This window comes from Trifolium pratense, linkage group LG3, assembly GCF_020283565.1.
Source record: "Trifolium pratense cultivar HEN17-A07 linkage group LG3, ARS_RC_1.1, whole genome shotgun sequence".
In the NCBI taxonomy this organism is placed as follows: Eukaryota; Viridiplantae; Streptophyta; class Magnoliopsida; order Fabales; family Fabaceae; genus Trifolium; species Trifolium pratense.
In genome coordinates this window covers 43,191,063-43,204,573 of record NC_060061.1, presented here as the reverse complement: position 1 = coordinate 43,204,573, position 13,511 = coordinate 43,191,063, and the positions used below count along the sequence as shown (strand labels likewise).

The 13,511-nt window shown below is 33.9% G+C and overlaps 2 protein-coding genes across 5 annotated transcripts; both read left to right on the top strand.

The window, feature by feature from the left end:
• Window positions 1-1,340: 1,340 nt before the first annotated feature.
• Window positions 1,341-6,476, top strand: LOC123912916 (phosphomannomutase). Of its 4 annotated transcripts, none has more exons than XM_045963509.1 (13): window positions 1,353-1,761; window positions 2,307-2,402; window positions 2,549-2,647; window positions 3,106-3,150; window positions 3,308-3,374; window positions 3,683-3,759; window positions 4,691-4,726; window positions 4,916-4,971; window positions 5,050-5,149; window positions 5,256-5,351; window positions 5,435-5,524; window positions 6,016-6,067; window positions 6,205-6,476. In XM_045963509.1, the coding sequence occupies exons 3-13, from the start codon at window positions 2,579-2,581 to the stop codon at window positions 6,258-6,260; spliced, it is 744 nt and encodes a 247-aa protein (XP_045819465.1). In that variant the 5' UTR covers window positions 1,353-1,761; window positions 2,307-2,402; window positions 2,549-2,578; the 3' UTR covers window positions 6,261-6,476. The 4 variants fall into 4 exon arrangements, with proteins under 4 accessions (XP_045819466.1, XP_045819465.1, XP_045819469.1 ...); XM_045963511.1 differs by lacking the exon at window positions 1,353-1,761 and adding an exon at window positions 1,883-2,145; XM_045963510.1 differs by lacking the exon at window positions 2,307-2,402 and having other exon boundaries at window positions 1,341-1,761.
• Window positions 6,477-7,524: 1,048 nt separating this feature from the next.
• On the top strand, window positions 7,525-9,280 carry LOC123912915 (F-box/FBD/LRR-repeat protein At1g16930-like). Its single transcript, XM_045963508.1, has 3 exons — window positions 7,525-8,425; window positions 8,537-8,674; window positions 8,761-9,280. Exons 1-3 carry the CDS (start codon window positions 7,586-7,588, stop codon window positions 9,034-9,036), a joined length of 1,254 nt encoding a protein of 417 aa, XP_045819464.1. The 5' UTR covers window positions 7,525-7,585; the 3' UTR covers window positions 9,037-9,280.
• Window positions 9,281-13,511: the final 4,231 nt, after the last annotated feature.

The following is a 13,511-nucleotide window of genomic DNA, read 5'->3' as shown; positions in this document are numbered from 1 at the left end:
GTTTGTTCTTACCCCAAACTTACTAAATTACCTTCACCTTATTTTGAATTGGCTTAAATATAATTTTACCCCCTATTTTGAATAAATCAGAATTTATCCCTCCTATTTTAAAATTTGGAATTTTACCCCTCTATTTTAAAATTTTTGGATTTTGTCCCTCAAAATTCTGCACAAAATCTAACTGCTGCTTTAGTCGAAACCTCATACTCAAATGAAAACAACAGTCCAAAAAACATCATTCTTTCGAATGTTAGTATTCGAAGCACATGTGAATCGAAGGCAAGACTTAAAGAAAACAATTATATCATTTTTCTTACCTCTTTGTTAATAAAGTATATAAACATAGACCTTAAATAGGTGAATAAATCACCTTTCATGGTGTCCTTTATTAACTTAATAAATGTGTTCATCTTGGAATTTTATGGATATACAGTATTTTATTTCATTTAAAATACGTGTTTCCAAAATGCACTAATTTTGCATTAAATGCATATGGTCAAAAAATCGAGATAACAGTATAACATTCATACGGAACGTGTCGTATAGCTCATACCGGTGTTCAAAAAATTCAATTTTTCATTTACTTTGACACTCTTTTGATCGGTGTCCGATACTCGTACAACACGTGTCAAACAAATATCCTAAAAAAAATTTGTTTTTCCTTTGTTTATATTTTTCTTGGACACGTATCAGACATATCTATAAGAGTTAAACAATAATATAATGATGTAGTTTCCGCCACGTCATTTAAAATTAAAGCAAATCTTCTCAAAAGTTTTATTCTGCTCATCGATATTTCTCTCACTGTATTTCAGAACTCCATTGGCAAAACTTCGACAAAGCTTCCTCTACTTCGATTTGTCGCAGCCGCAATGCAATTTCTCAGACGCTTTAGTATGGATATTGTTCTATATTATTAATATTAAGCTGAAGATTCAATTTCAGATCTGCAAAGTTTTACAGCGGCGATCGGGGTTTCGCTGTTAAAGAAGATGACTGAACGTTTTGTGTTTGCGTCTGGGTTGTTTGTTCCTTTTATTTTATTTATTAATGCTGGAAAACAATCATTTAATTCTGAACCGTTGATTTAATTTTTTATCCACGTGTCGGTCATCTGTTTAAGGAACTGGAGAACTGGAGCATAGAGGCACTTTGAGCAGATTTGAACTCTTGTCTTCCAACTGAGTGCAGCTTTGCTCCTAGGCTTCTTTTTTTTCTTTTCTTTTTATTGATTGAAGACATGTGGCAAAAATAAATTGAATGGCTAAGATTGATTAAAAGAAATAGCGTGTGGCCATGTGTCTTCTTCTTCTCCCTCTTCTTCTTCCTCCTCTTGTTTCAGAGATACAACCATTCACATCCTCACCTAACCACCTCTTCCTCACGCCGCCGCCCCTCCCCGTCCGTCATAACGGCGGCGTCCATCCACTATTATTCTCCACACACCAACTCGCCGTCTTGCTATCTCGCCAAACCTCACCGTTCCACCGCCGCAATCTCTACAAACATAGCAATCTAAATAACATAACATTTAAATACAAGCCACTGGAAATTGAATAAACCAGTAACAAACGCAACACATTGTCAGAGACTATGATCTACTATAGTTCTCCAGTTTCTTCATCCTGATTTTCCACTCTCATTCATCATCGATCTATTCATAAAATAAATTTTAGTAATTAACACACCGTCACTGTGAGGAACGGTAGTGGCGGCGGTGGAGCGACGGCGAGAGGAACAGGGAGGAGATATGGCGATGAGGTAAAGATGAAAAGACTTTCTGTTTTAATTTGTTTTTAATTTTTAAATATGTAAGTATAATCTTTAAATTCCAGCCGTCAGTGGATGGACGCCGCCGTTATGACATCCGGGGAGGGGCGGCGGCATGAGGAAGAGGTGGTGAGGTGAGGATGAGATGATGGTTGTATCTCTGAAACAAGATGAAGAAGAAGACACGCTATTTCCCTTTATTTTTTTTTTATCAAAACAATTACTTAATTATAGGTTTTAATCTCAGCCATTCAATTTAATTTTGCCACATGTCTTCAATCAATAAAAAGAAAAAAGAAAAAGGAAGAAAATGAGCATTAGGAAAAGGAGCAAAGCTACACTCCTTCCAACTTACAGTACTGTACTTTTGAATCTGTAAGTTTCCACTTCGTTACACGCATCCTGTAATAAAGTTCCGAATATCCTCAAACTTTATTCTATGAATCTTCCTCTTTCACGTTTCATAACGTAAGCACATGTTATTTTCCACTTTTTTGTGGATCCCACTGTGAACCTTCTCTTTCACTTTTTCACAGATCACACCTCATCCAATCTATATAAACCCACCCATTCAAGATCCATTTTCTTCCATCTCTGCTTCCTTCTCCTCTATTTCCACACTCTCCTCTCAGGTAACTTTCAATTCTGCTTCTATAATTTAATATTTTTTTCATTGATTGTTTGATGAAGCAAAACACTTTTTGGATTTTATTTATTTATTTGCAAGTGTGTACATATTTTTGCTTGAAATTTGATGAAAAGGTTCAAAATTTTGCAGGTTTGGGTGCTTGATTAACTAGTTATAATAATGGCTGCTCTCAAACCTGGTGTCATTGCTTTGTTTGATGTTGATGGGACTCTTACTGCTCCTAGGAAGGTATTTCATTCTTATATGGAGATAATGACAATCTATTAGTATAGCTATTTTGTTGCAATCAATGTAGCAATGCACTAATTTCATATGGTTCATACTTCTTATTAGATCTATTGTTTGTTAAGCAGTATTGTCAAATATTGGCCTATAGCGATATAGAGTAGCAGAATTTGAACAAATCGCTATCATTCCATGATATGCTATTTAGTATTGAGTGTTGTTAAATCATGGTTATAGTGGCGTTATAGGATAATAACATAGTGGAATTTGAACAAACTGTTATTTTCCGCGATCCGCAATTGGTAAAATTGTTGTTAAGTACCTAATGTTACTCATCAGTTCACTCGTCATAAAATGTCATGATTTCTCCTTGCTGAACAAAACTAGAAAATGTGGATTTACTATTTCGTATTGTTTGGCTTTTTATCACATCTATTTACTGTTGCCTACTCAATTGCTAGGGGGCTACTCCCGAGATGTTGAAATTCATACAAGAACTACGAAAGGTACGTTATTCGGGATTTTATTTCTTATATTACATGCATTTTATTTTTTTGTTGTCTTTTATCTCCAACTTTCATCCACTGCATCATGCATAAACCTGTTTTTAAAGTTCTTTTCTGCTGTTTATGTTGTTGGATCTGACATTGTTTGGTCACACAGATTGTAACTGTTGGAGTTGTTGGGGGTTCCGATCTTGTGAAGATATCGGAGCAACTTGGCCAGACAGGTTAGCTATAAATATAAGTACCACATTGGTTTCTGATGCTGCAGTGTTTAAATCATGTAGGAACTAAGAAGCCACTTTGTGAAAATTGATTTTGGTTTTTCTAGATTCATCACCAATGAATTCCTATCTTCTTCTTTTTTCTTGTCCTTGTTTGTTGTATTCTGATGAAATTATGTGTTCTAATCTAAGCTGATAATTATTGTTACATTCCCTACTTTCTTCTTTTTCTCAACTTCGAAAAAAACATAAATCTTAGATAATTTACTATCTTGAGTGTTGATGGTCCTGTCACTATTTACTTGTTGCAGTTACCAATGACTATGATTATGTATTTTCTGAGAATGGTCTTGTGGCTCATAAGCAAGGAAAGCTCATTGGAACTCAGGTAAAGAAACATAAGCTCCTATAGTTTCCATCATCATTCAAGTTCCCATCAAAGTCTCCATATAAAACTGATGGGTTCGTGTATGAATAATATGAATGAAAACAGTAATATGTGTAGAATAGAAATGAAAACACTGTAATTGTATTAGAATGGATGAACAATTACAAGAGAAAGAGTAATGGAAAAGATAACAAACTGATAGCAGTAGCTATCAGCCCCAAAAGCACTAGGCTTCCCTCAATCACCAAGATGGTGACCCATTCTTTCTAATAGAATTCTTAGATGCCTCATTTTCTCTCTATGAAACAACTTATATAGCCATGCTCTCCATATCTTAGGTTTGGGCCTAAAGTCAAGGCCCACTTCATGATCCATGTTTCTATCAAAAACAAAGAAATTATTAACAATGCAGAGTCTAAAAGGAACTTATGCAGTTAGAGAATATATTTGAAAGTAGCTAGAATGATGCAATAAGCTTATGGCTGTAACATAATTTGATGATTAATTTCCATGGCAGAGCTAAGCACTGTGACTATCAATTTATTACTTACGTGAAAGCAGAAGCAATAGGTTTGAATACGCTAATGAAATGAAAAAATAAAAGTAGCATCTTGGTAACTTCCAATATACAACTTTCATACATAACTTCCAATACTCCCGTGGTCTATTGGTTAAAATTTCTAGGACCACAAGGTACAGCTTTGTGACTCAAATTGTTGCAGGATAGATCCTTCAATGTTGCTTAGATGCAAAAGTATTTAGAGAAACTACTAGCTAGTAGTTACTAGATAGATCCTTCAATGTTACTAGATACAAACTTTGGTAAAACACCTTCTCCCAATCCCCACACACAAACACATTCTCCATCTATTTAGAAATGTAAACTTTTTGTCTGACTCCCCGTGATGAATTGTGAACTTTCTCTTTTCAGAGCCTGAAGACATTTGTTGGGGACGAAAAGCTCAAGGTAATGCCCATATTTCCATTTATTTATAAGACGTCTTACTTAGAAGATATGTGAATAAAGAAGAATATACTTTTGTGTTCCATTTGTAAAATTGAATAATGTAATTAATATATAAAAAAAATTATAATAACAAACTTCCTGTTGGTAAATAATAATGATTAATCAATACTGACATAGGGTATTTTGCAGGAATTTATTAATTTTACGCTTCATTACATTGCTGACTTGGATATCCCTATTAAGAGGTTAGTGAGATTCAGTGTTTAATCACATGTTTGTCATAGGAAACAGTTGAATCCTAATTGATATATGAATACTTTTAGGGGAACATTTATAGAGTTCCGTAGTGGGATGCTGAATGTGTCGCCGATTGGGCGAAACTGTAGCCAAGAAGAAAGAGATGAATTTGAGAAGTATGACAAGGTGGTTAATTTTTCGTTTACCATTTCACTAGAACTCTTCACTCTCTTTAATAATTTGAAATGCTAAGGGTATAATTTTATCCTGAAAATTTACAATATGATTTCAGGTTCAGAACATCCGCTCAACAATGGTTTCTATACTTCGCGAGAAGTTTGCACACCTTAACTTAACATTTTCCATTGGAGGACAGATAAGCTTTGATGTAAGTGATGATCTTCATAATAATATGGTGAATTTATTTTTTGGTTAAGTAGCCAACAACAGGTCTTGATTTCTATATTTCAGGTTTTCCCTCAAGGTTGGGACAAAACATACTGCTTGAGATACCTTGATGATTTCAAGGAAATCCACTTTTTTGGTGACAAAACTTACAAGGTTAGTACATAAGTTTTTATTGTGCAGTACTTGTTTGGTCTAACAACTACAAAATCAATATTTTGTTACATTTTCTACCTCCCTGCATTTTGCATGCAAGCAATTTTTTGTATTTTACGGAGTCGTGATTTTTTAGCACCTGTCTTTCATCCACCGGTTTGACATACGATCATTTTCATGAAAATCATGGAAATGAATTGGAGCATAAATTGTTGTAACTAGAATGTATGTGGCAATTTAATTTAGTTACCGCACTTCATTATATTTTAAAGTGTACCCTTCATTTTAAAGGAGACTCTAAAGATAATTAATAACATAATGGTGAAACATCACCTCCAAATTTTTTGTTAGTTTAGGACGGTTCCACGCTTTGCAAGACATTTATCATTTTATTTCGCCGAATGATTTATAGCTTCCTTAAGCATTGCTTATGGATATTAGCTGAAATACATTAATTAATTACCTAAACTTTTTTCATTTTCACTGAGCAGGGTGGAAATGACCATGAAATCTATGAATCTGAACGGACTGTTGGTCACACAGGTATGTTGCTCTATATTGTAACATCATATGGAGAAGATTTTGGTTTCTTTGTAATAGATAAACTAAACCAAATGAATGCAGCTTAATTTTTTTTTGTCCATGTGAACCTCACGCGTTAATATTGGTCGTTTTTTCAGTTACCAGCCCTGAAGATACCATAAAGCAGTGTAAATCTTTGTTCGTGGAAAATTAAGATTTTGCAGCTGCACATCATTACTGATACTGAACAACATGGAGCAATGTTTTACAGAGAAGACCACAGGATTCAAATCTCATAAAGCCTAAACAGTCTTAAATTGTTTACTGGATTTTCCATCATCTGTGATAGAGTACTTGATTTGTTCTAGTAATCCTTAATTGTAATTGATTTGTTTCCTGGAAATAATGAAGTCGCTATAGTTAAATTTCATCTTTGCTTATTCAGTTTTTGTGTTCTGAATTTCTTTTGCTAAGATTAGTTGGATAAATAAAGATAAACTATCCAACATTTCTATTCTATTATTCTAGTGATTGCATTATTTTTTATTGCAGCAAATCCAGGCTTGTAGTTTATGATGTATCAATACTAATTTAAAACTAAATAGTTAAACTATTAATTAGTCTTTAACTCTACAAAGTTATCCTTCATTAATTAAAATAAGAGTGACGACTTATTTTGATCTTTCGCAAATTTTTGACGGCCAATTCGGTCTTTGGCAAAAAAAAAAGACTCAAATTAGTCTAACATTTGCATATTGGAGAGAAACTAATACATGATTCGTTATAATAGAGGGATTAACATCTAGTATAAAAATATCAGGGATTAATTTGGGTTTTGTTTTTGTCACTAATTGAATTGTTTTGTTAGAAATCTGCGAATAATTGAAATAAGTTAAGAGTAATGAATGGTAATGGTACAATGTCAAAAGAAACATATAATTTAAGAGTAATGAATGGTACTATATGAAAAGAAACATTAGTTATTAGACTACAGAACTAATAAAAAATACTCCATATAGTTTAATTAAGGGTCTTTTAACGAGTGCTTCGAGACACTCTTTAAGCATTTTATTTAAATAAATTTTTTATTCAAAAAGTTAAACACTATAATCTCCATTGCGACTTTACGCATTTTTATAAAAATTCTATAAAAAAACTTACTAATTAAGGTCTTAAGGATGGACTCGTTAGCATTGGTATTAGGGATGACAATGGGTAGTGTATGGGTAGGGTCCTAGAGCACCCATACCCGCGGATTGAAAAAAATACCCGTACACATCCCCATACCACTGGACAACAAATAAAGAAACGTGCTGTCAAAATAAATAAATAGATAGATAAACATAATTTAAGTAATTCTTAATTAATTAATAGGAAAAAAGAAATAAAATTGTGGGAGTATAAAGAGAGTTTTGCGAGGGAAAAAGAATTGTTGGCGGGAATTTTCGTACACATATAATAAGGGTAGAAAAAGAAAATGGAGTGTACATACGCACGCAGTGTGAAACGAAACCCTAACCGTTTGAAAAAGAAGAAGAAATGCGGCGGCGGAATAGGATAAACCAATTACCGGACAAGATTCTACACCGCATTCTCTCTTTCCTCACCACCAAAGAAGCCGTTACAACAAGCATTTTATCCAAAAGATGGATTCATCTCTGGATCTCTGTTCCCAATCTCAACTTCACAAACATCACAATCGATAGCATCAAATCCAATAACAAATTTAACGAATCTGTTTACTCTGTTTTAGCTTCTCGTGACGGTGCCGGTTATGATCTCGACGGTTTCCATCTCGACATTCAATACGTTAATCATCACTTTGCTTATCGTCGCAGTTTTCCACATGTAGTCAAATGGATCAACATCGTTGTTCGACGCAATCTGAAGCATCTTAATCTCAATCATGACATTGATGAACCAGATACTTACGATCCTGAACGAGATGCTTACTTACCCCAATTGCCTACGAGCATTCTCACATGTAGAACCCTTGTAAGTCTTAAACTCAGTCGATTCAGTGTGGAGGGTCTTTTGTATGTTTCTAAAGTTGAATTTGGATTTCCCTGTCTCAAAACACTTTATTTCGATACTATTTACTTCGGTTGTGGTCGAAATTTTGTTTTGCTTTTATGTGGATGTCCGGTTCTTGAGGATCTACAATTATTGAATAGTTGTCAAACTTTGAGTTCTAGACAAGATTCTGAGGCTATTCAAATGTTTCAAAGCTTAACCTTACCCAATTTGACTAGAGCTGAAATCATGGAGACTTTGTGGTCTCATTTTCCACTGAAAGCACTTTCAACTGTTAAGTCTCTTAGCTTAGATACATTGAAGTTGAACACACATGACCAGACAGACGATGAAGACGACGATGAGGTCTGTTTTATTATGAATATGATATGACCAAACACACAAGTGATTATATTAAATAATTTTTGTTGGTAGTTTTGCCATGATTTGATAGTTTTTTTTTTTTGTATAATTTAGGAGAATCCGCGGCAGCGCACTTACATTGACATTCCTATCTTTCATAATTTGACCCACTTGAAGTTCAAAAATAGTTGGGGTTTGGTGGTACAAATGCTCCATCACTGCCCTAAGCTTCAAAGTCTTGAACTTTCCAAGGTTTGTTAAGTGTAAGAATCACATTTGATTTATCTTTCGTCATCACACCTTTATGTTTTGTTTTAATTTATGTGTACTATTAATAGGGCTCAAGACATGTCAGAGAAGATGAACTAGGAAATTCGGCGGAAGAACCAGAGTTAGTTCCAGAATGTGTTTCATCATGCCTTAAAACTTGCACTATTCGGGATATAGGAGGCCTACAAAGTGAGCTTATCTTACCAACATTTATTTTGAAGAATGCAAGAATTTTACAAACTATGAAAGTCTGGAGCGGATGGATGCAAAAAAAGTCTGAAATTGAAGAGAAATTGTCCCCATGCCCGAAAGCCTCTGCAACTTGTCAACTTTTTGTGCATTGATAACATATAAGTTAGATAGAAAATTGTCCCCATCCTGCTTGTCGTTACATTAGCTTCAACCATCCAACTGCTGGATTTGGTGGTTTGAATTTTGAGCTACTTTTAGGTCATGACCTTGTCTTGTTGCGCATGTTCAGGAAAAATGGTCTTTATGTGATTGAGTCAGTACTTGTCTTGTTGATGACTTCAATTAGATCAACTGTTATCATATTTTCTGGGTATATGTATGCTAAATTCCAATTTTTAATTAGCCTTCATTTTTCCTGCTTTAATTGTGTCCCTGTGTGATACTGATTTTGGTACATATTTGGCTCTAATATTATTTCAATTCCCATGGTATTAAAAATGTGGTGGCATGTTAATTTTCTGCTGACACACTGATTGACATGCAAACGGTTGTCCTCCGATTGAAGAAATAATCGGAAAATGTAAGATATAGCCTATAGGACAATGTTATACTTACATGTCCCTAATTATCGGCCAACAACCGGTGTGTAAAATACATGTATGTTTTCACCACTCAAGGGTCTCATGTTGCATGATATAAAAAGGATCTAGCAATGGCATGCTATCTCTGTGTTGTAGGGAGTAGTAGGCACAAAGAATAGAACTATATCTTAGCTATTTCCCAACTGTTTATTTGTCAGCAGGAACTGCATTAGCTTTGATTCTCATTGCAGGGTTGTCCTTGGTCCATGGAATTATTCTTCTAAATAGTTTGTTGTCCCACATGTGACTTAAATCCTTTAAGCTTGATGGAGTGGCTACTCTTGTTTCCACTTCTGCATTCATTTTTATGTCTCAGTTCTCTATAGATGTGTCTAATTTACAATATATAGCTTGCTTTATCTCTCTAGTATTAAGGACTTTATAGTTTATGATATTGCCTAATGCTAATATCTACATTGTTCCCACTCAATGGTTAATGGTCCACATATATATGTTAAATGGATAGAAACTAGAGAGTGCTGAAAAGTATGTATTAATGGCTACCCTAGTTGCAAGAATATTGTTAGGTAGAAGATGAAGATTCTAAAGAACTAGATTAATTGGGTCTATATACTTTTGTTATTATAGATTATGAAGTTTGCTAATTTGAAAATGGAATAAGATTTGCCTTTGCACTCTTGTCTAATTTCGATATGTTTAATTTCACGAGTGAGACACTTTGTTTTCACTAATATAGCTTTTATAATACTTACCTTAGATAGAACTACAAACTGCAAGAGTGAATAATGCAATAGAACTTGCTCCAATTTGCGCTTTACAATCATCTATCATATATAAGCTATATAGTTCTGGCTGCAACATTTTTGCTTGCTACCATACACAGTGTTTCCTGATTCTAAGTACTTCACATATGTTGTCAACTGCTCCTACTGCTATGATCAAAATCTTGTTATAGATAGATAGTTTGAAAAATGCAGTCAAATAATGTTCTGCCAAGAAATGGAATAGCCCCTAACTCTGCTATGATTCTTCTATTGTCCATTCCGGTAACCGGTTTTCTTATGCCAGTTGTCTCTGGATATTTGTTGAACCAGTTGCTACATTTGCAACCAGAAATAGCATTCTCATTCTTGGGCCTCTTGCTGCTACTGCTATTGTGTTTTTAGTGGTTGGCTCATTCAATGAGACATTATTTTCATAGAACCATTAGTGAAACTAGGATCTTTAATGCATAATTTGGTATTAGAGCATTGTGAATTAATCTTTTTCCACTTTTTGGACAAGTGTGATGACCAGAGTATCCAATTTGGAATTGAAATTCATCTTCTTTCTCCTTTTTCATGTCTAGTACTGTAGTATCACCATGTTATTATCATATCCTGGAATCAAGAAGATCATCTTCTCTATTATTACAATGTGGTTATTTGAATTGTTGGAGATGAAAATAATATGTAGTCAATTTCAATATAAAGAAATATTAATATATTGAAAGGGATTCAAAAGTTTTTCTTGATAAAAAAGGGGTTCAATTTGGATTGGAGTGAGTATTGCAATTTCATGTTAATAATATGTTCTAATTTTAGATCAGAATCTTATATCTCTCACCCTCAGCTATAAAATTCCATGTTTTAAATATTTCTCCTCTCTTCTAATCATATTGTCACAACTTTTTTCTCCTCTCTAATGGAAGAAGAAAATATTTCTTAATTCTTATGATCAAATAAGAAACTTTGTCGAAACAAATAAAAGAGATTTACTTTTGTCATCCTATTGATTTTCTCACGCGCCCTACAAAATTACAAAAATATCCCTATCCACTACTTAAGTAGCGGAACCTATGAAGCACGTACACCTCTATGATTAGGCGTGTCGCGGTGTCCGACACTCGTATGTGTTTACACTGGATTTTGGTAAACAACCGCTAGTTTAAAATTAATTACTTGCAGGACCAACTAGTAAATCCTGGGGCATGTTTTGTGCATTGATTATGAAAAAAATTGAATGTTCATCATTGAAATAAACATTTATTGTGTTTGACAAGATTAAATACAGAAAAGGATGTAGAGTAAATGCAAACAATTGTAAAAGGTTTTGAAAGCATAAATTGTAAAGAAAATATAAAATGAACAGGAAGTTCACTCGAACGAGAGAACCATTTAAAGGCTTTGAAAGATAAATTGCAATGACCTTGAATTTTTATAACTTGATTTCATCTGATGCGTCACATTGATGGAACCCTAGCAATGTTAACCTATGTACTTTGATGATCACGACAATGACAAACCTTTCTCCTTTAATCTTGTTGGAATGATAATGAGAATATGAGGTGGGATCTTAAATCAAAAATTGGGGTATGACACTTTCTACTTGTGCTTATCAAGGGCGAGAGCATTCAAGTCAAAGTCTAGTGTTTAACTCAACAAATGTAGAGCTTGAGGTACCATCTACAGAGCTTCAACCAAGTCCTTCGATATTTTCATCCACTCAATACTTTAATGTTGGTCACAATGTCACTAGTACTCACTACAACCAATTCATCTAATCAGTAGTACATTTTTTGTTGGTATAGGAATTTAGCCGACATGATGGCTTAGCATCTTGGGGCGGAAACAAGGCAACCGACTGATATGATTCTCCACACTAATTGGAAGATGTTCGGCTACAAATTACATGTATTATTTTATTTTTTTGTGTATCAATTGAGATTTAGACACTGTCATATTGTTATTTAGCTTCAAAGAAAATAGTTATGCAACCTCTAATTTTTTATTGAGCATTTGAGATCATTGTTCAGTAGGGGAAGGTATACTAGTGACTAGTGCCTACTATTATGAGTAAAGTAATTGGTTTGACAGTGAGAAAGACAATAACTTAGTTTATTAATGGATCATTTCTCTGCAGACTGCACCAATGTGCACCAACTAATTTGAATGTGCATCTTCCAACTAGTAGATATCATTGTTTTAAAAATACAAATAAGCAACAAAGTCGACTACTAAGTGCGTGTTTGGTTATGCAGTGATGAAAATTAAAAGTGATTTATATTAAAGATGTTGTTTGGATAGTTTAGAATAAAATTTCTTTTGGATGCATAAATTACTAAAATGGGCACATCCAAGTTAAAAATAATTTACAATAAGAGAGCAGTAAATTGACATTTTTATCAACACTAGAAATTTGTCAATTATCAAAGGTTGAACCTGCAAGTTCAATTCAATTTACAAGTAAGGATTTGAGAGTCTTTGCACCAGTAGCATTTTCCTGTGCATTATGAACTGGAGTAGAAGAACCACTCTCCTTGAGCCACTATGACCTGTTATGGTCTTCCGATAAACTTTCCACTACCAAAGAAAGTAGCTAAGAGTATCAAATAAGCTATTTTATATCTATAGTAAGACGAACTTTAGACATATCAAACACGACATTGATATTAATTTGAGAAAATTTAATTATTGAACATAAACACATATGTCGGTGTCGGGTGAATGTCTAACACCGACACGGGTCGACGTCCGTCGCATACTGACACCAACACTGACACGTGTTGAAAATCCAACACATCTTCAATTGAAAGTGTCGATACACATAGTCATATATTATACATCAACCTGAATGTTTTCACAACTTTTTGAAAAGGATCACGAAACAGAGAGACGAAATGTAGTTAACAAAACGAGTAGGTGATTTGGAATAATTATACAGGTGATGTTTTTTTATTAGGGAACAACAAAAACTGCACTTAAGGAATGTGCATAAGTTTTGTCCTAGAAATTATACCGCGAATAACCGACAGAGTTCGAATCCCGCTCCGATATATATAATGTAATATTCACCAACTAAAATAAGCTTTACTTTACTTTATTAGTATGTAAGCAAACAAGCATCCTACTATAAGTGTCCTCACAAATTTAACTGTATAAAACAAATCTAATGGCTCCAATTAATCAGATCAGTGGAGTTAATTTTGCATCATTCAATCATTCATTTTTTATTAGATGGTTAGGAACAATTCAAATTGTGTCAAA

Excerpts from the sequence above, each read along its gene's own strand:
- LOC123912916 (XM_045963510.1), top strand. The coding sequence starts at position 2,579 with ATGGCTGCTCTCAAACCTGGTGTCATTGCTTTGTTTGATGTTGATGGG. Across the intron at positions 4,727-4,915 it reads TTGGGGACGAAAAGCTCAAG|GAATTTATTAATTTTACGCT; the intron begins GTAATGCCCATA and ends GGTATTTTGCAG. Across the intron at positions 4,972-5,049 it reads TTGGATATCCCTATTAAGAG|GGGAACATTTATAGAGTTCC; the intron begins GTTAGTGAGATT and ends GAATACTTTTAG.
- LOC123912915 (XM_045963508.1), top strand. The coding sequence starts at position 7,586 with ATGCGGCGGCGGAATAGGATAAACCAATTACCGGACAAGATTCTACAC. Across the intron at positions 8,426-8,536 it reads ACGATGAAGACGACGATGAG|GAGAATCCGCGGCAGCGCAC; the intron begins GTCTGTTTTATT and ends TGTATAATTTAG. Across the intron at positions 8,675-8,760 it reads AAAGTCTTGAACTTTCCAAG|GGCTCAAGACATGTCAGAGA; the intron begins GTTTGTTAAGTG and ends TACTATTAATAG.